The 11,150-nt window shown below is 41.7% G+C and overlaps 1 protein-coding gene across 1 annotated transcript; it reads right to left on the bottom strand.

Annotated features, from left to right (window-relative positions):
- Positions 1 to 203: 203 nt before the first annotated feature.
- Positions 204 to 10,930, bottom strand: LOC135185149 (kazal-type serine protease inhibitor domain-containing protein 1-like). Its single transcript, XM_064161637.1, has 4 exons — positions 9,995 to 10,930; positions 5,451 to 5,611; positions 3,782 to 3,926; positions 204 to 2,231 (listed from the first exon to the last, which is right to left on the bottom strand). Exons 1-4 carry the CDS (start codon positions 10,449 to 10,451, stop codon positions 2,101 to 2,103), a joined length of 894 nt encoding a protein of 297 aa, XP_064017707.1. The 5' UTR covers positions 10,452 to 10,930; the 3' UTR covers positions 204 to 2,100.
- Between the last annotated feature and the right edge of the window lie 220 nt (positions 10,931 to 11,150).

Below are 11,150 nucleotides of genomic sequence, written 5' to 3'. Positions count from 1 at the left end.
GTGTTCCTTCTGGTTTTGCATCGCACCAGAATTTTTGCTAAAATGCAGTTTTCTTACTGAAGGGAATGGCTGATAATTTACCAGTTATTAAATACATAGAGACAAATGCAGTATATTTATTTTAGAACCCTTTGTTCTGACAAGGTTAGTTGTTTTGTTTTTTTTTTAATAGACATAGTCCATCAGGCTGAAAACTCACAGACTGGCATTTATACTGCATTTATTCTCATCCAAACATTCTTTTCCCCCTCCTGCTTTTCATTTTACATTAACGACAGCAAAAGGCCCTGAAGAATTCTAATTTATTTCTCTGGCTAATGATTTCCAGATTATTTTCTCTGCCATGTACCAGTCTATGCCAGTATATATTGCCACAATTTAGTGATTGCTTTGGTAATCTAATTAATTCATTTGCAAGGCAGATCACAATTGATCTTAAATATTTGTCTGCAGATTAAATAGTTCCATTAAAAAAAACAAACAACCAAAAACACTTAAAAAACCCCAGTAATTTCTACCAGACAATTTTATGTTCAAGTTAATATATAGTGGATAAGGTCAAATAATAATTAGACATATCACTAAGACCAGGAAGAGTTCATAACAACAAAATCAGTAGTTGAATATGAAGCTGTTTCTTACAGCTAATTAAAACTAATTAATCTTTTCAGTGACACAATGGCATGCTTTCTGCTCATAAGTTAACAATACTCCAGGAAACCTGAACCAAAATAAATTATTCTTTGCTTGTTTGCTACCTGGACAAAGATCAATAATACCTCAGGGCAAACACAGTCTATAGCAAATCTCTTTGCGTAATTCAAATTGAAAGGGAAAAATCTGCCTAATGGCAAAAAAAGCACAAAACAGCTCATTAAAGGGGGGATTTGGGATGCACTTTATGTACCTTTAAAAATCTATACAGTATATCTTTACATACAGTAAGATTGCCCTTAAAGCTTCCTTATCACCACCCACTTATCTTCGAATAACCTCAGTGTGTGCAGTAATCACTACATGGCTTTGTGCATTGGGTAAAGAAGACTGCAAATCTTGAGGCTTTGCTTGCCGGTGACTAAACTTTTGCTTCCTTAGTCATCAGTGCTGTTCAGTAATTTACTGCTATTCATCTGTCTTTAGGCAATGGGAGCCAATAGGTGTAACTGCCTCCCAAAATTGCATGCCATAGTTTAGTGTCTTCCATCACCCAGTAACTTGGAGCTCTTCATGTAATTTGTTAACAAGAAGCAGCTGAAGAAATTTTTCAGAGTGATCACTTCACACTTTGAAGCCATGTGGTTTTGAATTGCCTTTCTTTTGCTGTCCAGTGAGTGAGGTAATTTGAAAACTGTTTCTGTGTTCTGGTGGTTTTCAGAACAAAACTGTTGCCTGTTTTTCTCTCTGCCGTTTCCAGAAGTGTGGCAATGCTGAATGCACTTTAGTTGGACATTGTGCAGATGGACCAGAGATAGGAAAAAGTCTTGAACAGTTCAAGACAAGGACAAATACTGGCTCTTATGTGCAGGGCTTTGCTGGGAAGACAGCACTTACTTGCTTTAGATTGTGGTAGTGATTTGCCCTTGATGAGACTAACTGTGCAAAGTTTCAAATGAGAAGGAAAATCTTGCTGAAACTTCTGAGACAATATGAACTAAGGCAATTAAAAACTGGTTTGCAACCTTCATACTTAGGTTTGTGGCCATGTGAACAATCTCATGGTATTTCTCAGTACATTATAGAAAAAAGGAAGTAAAAATGTTTTCTACATAGGGACATTTTTGATAGACAAATTAGAATAATTGAAAGAAATCACACCATAATTAAAAAAATTGCTCTAAGATCTGATTCCTTCAGTATACTTAGCAGACAGGTGCATGTTTAACATTTTATTTAAGAGTCTGAATGTATGGATTTACAACTGTTTGTATTTCTATTAAGTAGCATGATAAACTTCAGCCAAAGTTGAATTGCAGGAGGGTGGAGGCACAAGTGAATGTGTGTTATCAGAGGAGCCATTTGCAGCATAGAGACTTCTAGTAAATATAGCACTGTGAAAGCTATTGGACAACAGATGCATAGAAGTTATTATTCAGAGTTGTCTCAGTTTTCATAGTCCCCAGATTCATTTTCTTCCTCATCTTCATCATCAGAATGGTCATAATACTCCCCATATTCAACGCTGTAGCTTGCACTTCTACTACCTTCAGTAAATGCAAATGCAGGAGATGAGCCTGCAAGACATAATTGAATCCAGATTAAATTAGTTGTGCATAGGAACAAAGACAAGGCAGGGGATTGGATCTGTACAGCAAGCTCAGTGTTTCTGAATCTTGTTAAACCCTGTTAGACAGGGAGGGGTTTTATCCCACGTCTTGACTCATACTACTGAAGCTCATGATGTATGAGCAGATTTCTGTATCATTCACATTTAAGAAAATTTAATTCCCAGTACTATTCATCTGTGAGTTCAGTCCTCTGCAGCTCATCTGCACCTGAAAATATGACCAGAGCCAGTAAAGCTTTGAAAACCCCTTGGCAGAAAGAAGGTCAGTGACAAGCTAGAGCAGTGACAAACTCCTCTAGACCAGGAGGCGCATAGAAGACAATGCATTGTTATCCTGCATTTGCCCGGAAGGCCAGCTTTCCCTGGAGGAAGAAGGATGTTATTTTGCAGGACTGGGCCCAATGCAAAACAATTGTAAAGCTATTTCTTACATACTTCCAAACACTCATTAAGGAGCAACAACTGCTTCCTTCCTAATTTTTTGAAAAATAAACAAGTAAGCAGAGTTGCCATGGTTCAAAGACTCAGCTACAGCAGCTGTTGTTCCTTGATTGGGTTGGGCTGAGTGATAGGCTGGACTGGATGATCTTGGAGGTCTTTTCCAATCTGGTTGATTCTATAACTCTGTGATTCCTACTAACATCAAAGGACTTCTGCAGGATCACAAAAGTAGAATAATGTGGCTCAGCTGTATGGCTGTAATCCACAGTTTTCTGTTTTCTGGAAGGTGATCTAATTTGCAGCAAATATGATAGTATTAACCCAGTAAGGGATAAAGTAAAAGAAAAGCATGCAGAAAAGTTAAAACGTGGACACCTTTAGGTGTGGCTAATAGGTTGAAAGAGATTCTCCTCCCCCTCTGCGCTGCCCTGGTGAGGCCCTTTCTGGAATATTATGTCCAGTTCCGGGCTCCTCAGTTCAAGAAGGACCACAGGGTGCTTGAAAGAGTTCAGTGCAAAGCCACAAAGGTGGTGAAGGGAGTGGAACATCTCCCATATGAAGAAAGGCTGAGGCAGCTGGGGCACTGTAGCATGGAGAAGAGGAGCCCAAGAGGTGACCTTATTCATGTTTATAAAGATGTGAAGGGCAGGGCCAGGAGGACAGAACCAGGCTCTGCCCTGTGGACAATGATGTCCAGTGATAGGACAAGGGGCAGTGAGTGCAAGATGGATCATAGGAGGTTCTGTGTAAACATAAGGAAAAACTTTTTCACTGTGAGAGTGAGAGAGCCCTGAAGCAGGCTTCCCTGAGAGGTTGTGGAATCTTCCTTCTCTGGAGACATTCAAAACCTGCCTGGATATGTTCCTGTGTGACATACCCTAGGTGATCCTGCTCTGGCAAGGGAGACTCAATCTTTCAAGGTCACTTCCTTCCCTATCATTTTGTGATTCTGTGATTTGGTGACACCCTTCCTTTGCATTCTGACAAACCCATCCTTTGCAGCCTGTTTGCATGCAATTTTATATTCTTTACATCCCAAGTAAAAGAATCAAATACCGTCAATGACTTTCAGTCTTGCAGAGGCATATGTTGCACCATGCTTGTTTTTGGTGTGGCAGATGTAAACACCTTCATCTGATTTTTTGAGGCCTTGAATCTGCAGCCATCCTGTCACACCATACTTCTGAGGCCCACCTCTTGACTTTGAGAAGAGAAAGAAACAGTTGAAATTAAGTATCTAGGAGATGCCATGATATTTGTCAAAATGACTGTGGATGGATTAAACATTGTTGCAGCCTTTGCTTTTTGTTTACTGCTATCATGGTTTTATTCTGTTTGTTTCTGCTGCTCTGTGTTCCAACTTCTTACTGCTCAGCGTCTGTGAGTTCATGCTTCCCCATCTCTGCTCTCTAAACTTCACTACCCTTCATAGGACTCTCATTTCTGTTCCTTTTCCTGCCTCTTGTCCCAGCACCGCTTTTTGCTGCTGCTTCAAAGTATTGCCACCTGTTCTCAAGATCAGAAATTTCTTCAGTGTGAGAGTGGCAGGTGTGTCTGGGTGAGTTGTTCAGGGCTTCCAAACCAGTGCAATCTGTGAATCTGTTTCAATAGTTGGCATGACACCTCATGATAATCACACTCAACTGATTGCTTAAAGCTTCTTGAAGGGCTGAGCTTTCTCTTCCAAACAAATAACACAAACCCATTAATAGATGTTAATAGAGATGCTGGATCTATTAATGAGATGGGTTAGCAGCCATGGGTGGTAAGCTTTTACATGTGACTCTTTGCATCATTGTTTCTGAGCAACTTTTAATTCCAGCAATCCCACTTGTGTTCATGCTCCTGCTGGAAACATTTCCGAATTACTTAGACTCTTAGTACTTCAGTACTTTTGGAACTTTAGCATTTTAGGTGTTTTACCCATCTGCCTTGGTGTCATTGTGTCATGTCCATTGAATCTTACAGCTTCTGAATGTGTATCCAGAAAGCTGGAACTGCCATGCAGTTCTCTGCACAGCCTCCGTCCAGGGGAGAGGGTCTGCAGATGCAGATTTCAGCCTTGCTGCAGTCAGCCCCTGCATCTGTCTCTGTTAGCTTGTTTCCCCAGAACGTTATTTCTATTTCAAACAATTAGCATTCTGAGTGATTTAATTTTAGCCAAATCGTTCAGGCTATTCCTAGATTTGCCTGAAGCCTATACTAATGCTGTTCTACTCTTTCCCCTCAGATTAAAACACAGTGTCCTCCATAAAATGAGCAAGTTTCTTTCCTTTACTTTCTAACACCTCAGGGACTGAACCCAAATGGCAGCTCTCCAGAAACAGCAGCTTGCAAAGGAGAAGTTTAGATACCTGCCAGAATTGTGCTTCTGCATCAAGAGCAGAAAAACATTGCCAACAGCCATCTTTCCCAGAATGTGCCTTCTTTTAGGTAGCAGCCAAAACAGTTCCATTTACATGCTCATTGAATTTTTTTCCAGAATCATACCTGCATAAGGAGAATCTTCCATCCTTTATTTCCCTCAAGGGGACCAGATGGGTACCCTGGCTACTTGAACTGCCAAAGCAATAATCCCTGCGCTGAAGTCATCATTCTTTCGGTTGCCAGTGAAGCCCCTACTGGGAATCTGTGTGTTGCAACACTGTTCTGTAGGAGGAATTCATTGATTAATCCCCCTGGCTCCTTATCCCAAACCAAATTGCATGGAAAACTCAAATTTTACCTGTACAGAGATGTGGGCATCATCTCCTGGCAGGAACATTTTATTCCCCTTTTTCTTCCATTCCAGCTGTGGCATAGGATAGGCTGACACCTCACAGCCAAATATGACATCATTGCCTGTGAAATTCTGGGCATCCTGAGGTGGCACAGAAATAACAGGAGCTGCAAAGAACCATCAGAGCATTGCTTTAGAAGAGAACCAGCAAAGACCAACACAAGCACAAAAGCACGTCACGTTAATTCTTGCTTTATGTGGGAAAACTAGTTTACCTTTTGCCATCTCACACATTCTGAAGAGCCACATGACTCCAGGCAGCTTTTAAAAATCAGAACACCTTGCATCCCACTAAAGGCTGAACAGGCTCTTTAAAAATGCTAATTTTGAAGGATCCATCTGTCCCTCTTCTTCTGTGTTAAGGGGAGACTTCAGCTGAAACATAAAGTTTAATTTGTGGCCCATGATTTGTGAACTAGACTCAAGGCCCCCAGATGAGTAGCCAGTACTTGACTGAACCTTCAGAGGAAAGCACACAAAATTTTGTGGCAGGTAATCACAGAGAAACTTGGTTGTGTATGACCATTCTTAATTTATATTACATTTTGGTCAGCTTGAAAGCTGAGGTTGCCAGCTTGTCAGAATTCATTTTCTGAGGACATCGTTGCCTTGAATCTTGTCCCCCTCTCTTACCCATGGAACTCATGGCAGCAGGTTCCAGAGAAGCAGCATTTACACGTTTCACATTTAACCTCAGTAATAGCAATACCAGTTTCTTCTCATGTTCTTATTACAAGACAAGTAATGAGTAATAATTTTTATACCGGTTCGTGTTAAGATCTCCAGTTACTTGTTTCCTATTGTTCTCTTACCCTCATTCTCCTCTACTTTTTATTTATTGCCGTTCAACTATCCTTTCCCACTTTTCCCCCACAAAATAAAAAAAAAAGCTGATGCTAACCACGAGAGGGAGCCAGCCCAGGGATTTGGGAACACTGACAAAAACAATCACCTGACGCATTCAGACATGTTTTGAATACATTTGTCCGTATTTACAGAAAACTGAAGCAATGATGTGTGATTTTAACAGACGTTTACAAGCTTCATTTTCAAGTGTTCAGCCAAATTCTCCTGTGCCTGTCTGTGTGAACTCGTTTTGCATAACTGTCCTTAGAGACAGACCTTTACTGTTAGGATAAGCTGTGACTTTGATTCCTCAGTTAGATATATTTTTCTTGATAGTTTTAGAAAGCATTCTGATGTCTCGCTGTCCATAGGTGAATGTGCAGTAGTTGCTCCTTTCCTTTTCCTTTGCTCCAATCTCAGTTATGAAATATCCTCATCTTTCACAGCAGACAGAAGCCAGGAGCCAAAAAAAGTGAAAATACTGCTTCACCTTTCACAATCAACAGTGATCCAATGTCACTTCAGACTAATGAATGAGATAATATTTTTCCCCTTACATGATTTTTGCTAATCTATGTCTGATTTGAGGAAAACAGTAGAAAATTTCATAACTTGCTGTTTCATTTTCTCAAAAAAAATACATTTGAAATAAATTATGTGACACAGCTTAAATATACAGAGTATCACTGCTAGATTGTTCTGTTCTTCGTTAAATCATCAGCAAGAGGGGACTGAACGGGAATGGGGGTGAATTAAGCATGGACAATCTGTATATAATCAGTGTACTTAGTAACCTTGGTAAATTATTAGATAAACTGATCAAAACTAGCTTTTGGAAAAGAAAAGCTTTTTCAGTGCTTCTTTAGGAAGCTAGGCCTTTTTCTTCTCTTTTCTGGTGCTAGAAGAAAGATAAAAGGCTGTGCTCTTCTGATGAAAGGAGTTTATTGTTATTTATTTATTCATTGGGTGCTGTATACAATTAATCCATTTGGCATCAATAGGAAACAGCAGATGCTTTGAAGGAGAAATAACAAAACAAAGTACTTTGAGCTGAGTGAAGGTTGTATTTATAGCTTGGGACCAAAACCCCACAGTGTTCACTGTTTGTTTCTCATGCAAATTGGAGTCAGCAGAAAGCACTGCCGCAGTGAGGTTGCTGCTCTTAGAGCCAGACTCCCTGTTGCTTTTGTCAGCAGTTGCAGCCATGAAAAAACAGTCTAAATCATGGTCCGTATTCACATACCCACTGGGCTGTTTCAGATAGCTGTTGTGGCACAGAGGGGGCTTACTAGAAGACTCTTATAGGGACCGAAGCATGGCACCCTGATGGCAGTATCTCTATGCCCTGCTGCTCGCTGAATGGCCTGGGCTCCCTCCAGGGTCTAAACCACCATCTGCAAACCCAGCATAGTCAGCTGCTGCTCAGAGGGGTTGAGAGAAGGGGCACTTGTGCCCCCCTCCCGGTGAGCCCAGCACCCACCTCAGGCTCCAATGCTATGCTGCAGCTGGGTGCATACACCAGCTGGGTACTTTCTTCAGAAAGAACCAAGGAGACAGGCCCCCATTTTCCTAATTAACCTTTGCACAGCACTGACATGGCTGTGAACTTCCCCCTCCACCATGCTTCTGTGCAATCCGATGTGCTGAGCCATCCTAGGAAATGTCTCTACATTCCTGGAGAGAGGGTCCAGCCTTACCTGGGACATAGGGAAGGTGTAGGGTAGCACTGGGGGTGAAATTTCCATGCAGATCTGCTTAGCTCATTCCTTCTGCACACCTCAGAGGTGAATGCAAGGTCTGATAGCAATTAAAAGTGGTAGTAGTTTGAAATTTGAACTCTTTGTACGTGGCCAGTTGTGTTTAATTAACTAGAGCAGACCACTGCTTTACGCCTGTATTCCTGAATACCTGAGTATCTCTGCTGCAGTTACCAGCAGGTGCTACTAGAGTAGCACTTGTAACTGCAGTCTTCCCAAGGGCTTGTGCTGCAAGAACTAGTGTTTTAATATCAGATGAAACAGCCACCTGAGGGCTGACAGGCTTTCAGTCCTGCTGCGGGCTTCTACACATTGAGTTTCCTGAGTGTCTCTTTACTGACAAGCCTCATTTCCCAGCTTAATACCCTAATAGCAAAGAAAGGATTCTTTAATGGATCTTTCTCTTGCAACTGTTCAGTCTAGAGAAAAGAAAGCTCTGGGGAGACCTTATAGCAGCCTTCTAGTACCTGAAGGGGGTACAGGAGATCTGGGGAAAAATTTTTTACAAGGGCTTGTAGCGATAGGATGAGGGGCAATGGCTTTGAGCTTGAGCGGGGTAGATTTATACTGGAGATTAGAAAGAATTATTTTTGTAGTGAGGGTGATGAGACACTGGAACAGGCTGCACAGGGAGGTCATGAATGACCACTCCCTATGTGGGATGGTTGCTCAAGGCCAGGGTGGATAAGGCCTTGAGCAACCCGGTCTAGTGGAAGATGTCCTAGTCCATGGCAGGGGGGTTAGAACTAGATGTCTTCAAGGTTTTGTCCAACCTAAACCATTCTATGAATCTATGAACTAGAGAAAGAAGCCTGGTATTAGCTGTTTATCGCATTTCATTTTAACTGTTCAGTACCCAGTGTCCATTCAATAGGAAAGCACAGCATACAGCTTAAACTGGAGGCAGTGCATTGCTGGCAAGGAGTGGGTGAAAAGTACCTGAGTTACTGTCATGTGTGGACCTCTGCCAGAGATGCAATTTCAGATTCTCACAACCCATTTGTGGCCCAGAGACCACCTACTTCACTGGAGAAAAGATTTGATTAACTTTAAAAAAAGAAAAACATTCTCATTCAGAAAGCAAAAGCCTGTTCACTTTTCCATCCTTTTTGTACTTTTTGTTCATGTGACTGAGATGCAAGGTGCCCAGGATTAAAGCCTTGTAACGCTGCGAAGAATGAAAAGAGCATGCGAGGAGGCAGGATTCCCCTGCACAAAGGAGATGAGAATCCTTCCTCAGAAAACTGTTTATGTATCCTGAGTGTTCTTAGGGATGTTGTTCCCATTGGATTTTGGTCTACTATTTAGATTCTTTTTCATGGGTTAGCTACATTTTGTGATGGACTTCTTTGTGAACAGAGCAGACCTGTTAATTAAGCCTTGTCTTCTCCTCTTACCCCTACTTCACTGCTTACCATAAATACAGACTGATGGACAGGCACATGCATGCACATTTATACACCCACACACATGTACGTGTGTACACCTAGAGATAGATAACTGACATCTGCCCTGCTATCACCGCTTCAATATCACCCCTGCCCTCATACAGTCGACTACCCTGTCTGCTTACCTTTGCCTCGTACGCATGCAGTTGTAGAAAATGTCATTCTCTGTTTATTCAGAGCAGAGCAGGTCTGTATATCTATGGCTTATCAGTTACCATGTGGTGCAATCCACTAGTCTAATGCAGAGGCTCAGAGCATATGAGATTAAGGACCAGCTGCTGAGCAGTGTTTAACACAAAGTAATATTAGAACAGAATAATGGCAGTTATAACAGAATTGCAGTATTAGTTCCATGAAGTTCGATTAGAGCGTCTGGTAACACATCTGAAAATAAGCCTCAGATCTTTCTCCAGTTTAGAGGTGCCTCAGCATGCATTACCTGATTCACATGGTCCTTTATGCTTCATGCTGACATTCCTCTTCGCAGCATAAGCCTTGCTGAACTGGCAGATGTTCTCATAAGTTTTCCCGTCAGATGCACAGATGCTGTCTTGATACTTGCACACGCACTGGGGTTCAGGGACTTCTCCAAACCTTGCTTCATCAGCATCCAGCCTGCACTCAAGGTTGTCCCCACACTGCCCATAAAAATGATTGCCCTGGTCCAAGTCGCAGATCTGACCTTCCAAGTTTCCACACTCAGAACAGCAGCCACAGCGGTCCAGTACAGTCCCAGCCAGACAGTTTTTAGGCTCAGAGCAAAGTGCCAAATCACATTTTCCACAATTATCTCCTTCTTTTAACAGCCTCCACCACCCTCGGTGGTACAAGGCAGGGAAACTCTGAGAAACCTGCACCAGTGCTACCAGCACTGCTGTGACCATCGGCTGCTTCATCTTGAGAATGTAACGAACAAGCAGAAAACGTCCTTGGAATAAAGCCAGTGGGGGGAGAAAAAGGAAAAAAAAAAAAAAAAAAGAAGAGCTACTGAGAGAAAAACATCACAATCCTTCTTCTGTTTTAGAATAGAAATTCTACTGCAAACACAGGCTTTAAGAAGAAATTAGCACCAGATTCCTAGTCTGGAACTGATAATAAAAATGCACACAATCCCACCGGCTTTTCTCTGCTACAGTTTGGAACGCGAGTATTGCCTGCACAGAATCCAAGCTGCCCCTTCTGACAGCTGAGTTGAAGCTCTCTGAAAAGCTCTTTGCTCAGTGTCTCCTTCAGCCAAATTTGCCAAGCGTTGCTCTATTGCAACATTCTGTTGCATCTATTGTGGAAACTGGAAAAGGGTAAATTAGTGTAAAATGAGGATATTAATTGATATGAGCTTCCCCCCTGCATCAGTTGAAAGGGATAGTCACAGCAAGATAAGTGTGGGTACAAAGTATCACCAAAGATACCAGCACCCTAATGCTGAGCCAGTGCTCTGGAGTAAGGTTTAACACCAAATTTCTTCCATTAATGATCACAGCTAGGGACTTCCAGATGGACAATTTACTTACAGGTTCTTTACAAACAAGGGACAATCCAAAATAACTGGAGCTGACTTTTAAACTCCTGGGTTTAAGATTATAGGTGACTAGACC

The sequence above is a fragment of the Pogoniulus pusillus genome, chromosome 22, assembly GCF_015220805.1.
Source record: "Pogoniulus pusillus isolate bPogPus1 chromosome 22, bPogPus1.pri, whole genome shotgun sequence".
Classification (NCBI taxonomy): Eukaryota; Metazoa; Chordata; class Aves; order Piciformes; family Lybiidae; genus Pogoniulus; species Pogoniulus pusillus.
Note: the sequence above shows the minus strand (reverse complement) of the source record. Positions and strands in the feature narration are given on the sequence as shown.

Coding starts and splice junctions, on each gene's coding strand:
- LOC135185149 (XM_064161637.1), bottom strand. CDS start 10,451: ATGAAGCAGCCGATGGTCACAGCAGTGCTGGTAGCACTGGTGCAGGTT. Junction 5,612..9,994: donor TAAAGGACCATGTGAATCAG/GTAATGCATGCT, acceptor GGTTCTTTGCAG/CTCCTGTTATTTCTGTGCCA. Junction 3,927..5,450: donor ATGCCCACATCTCTGTACAG/GTAAAATTTGAG, acceptor CTCTTCTCAAAG/TCAAGAGGTGGGCCTCAGAA.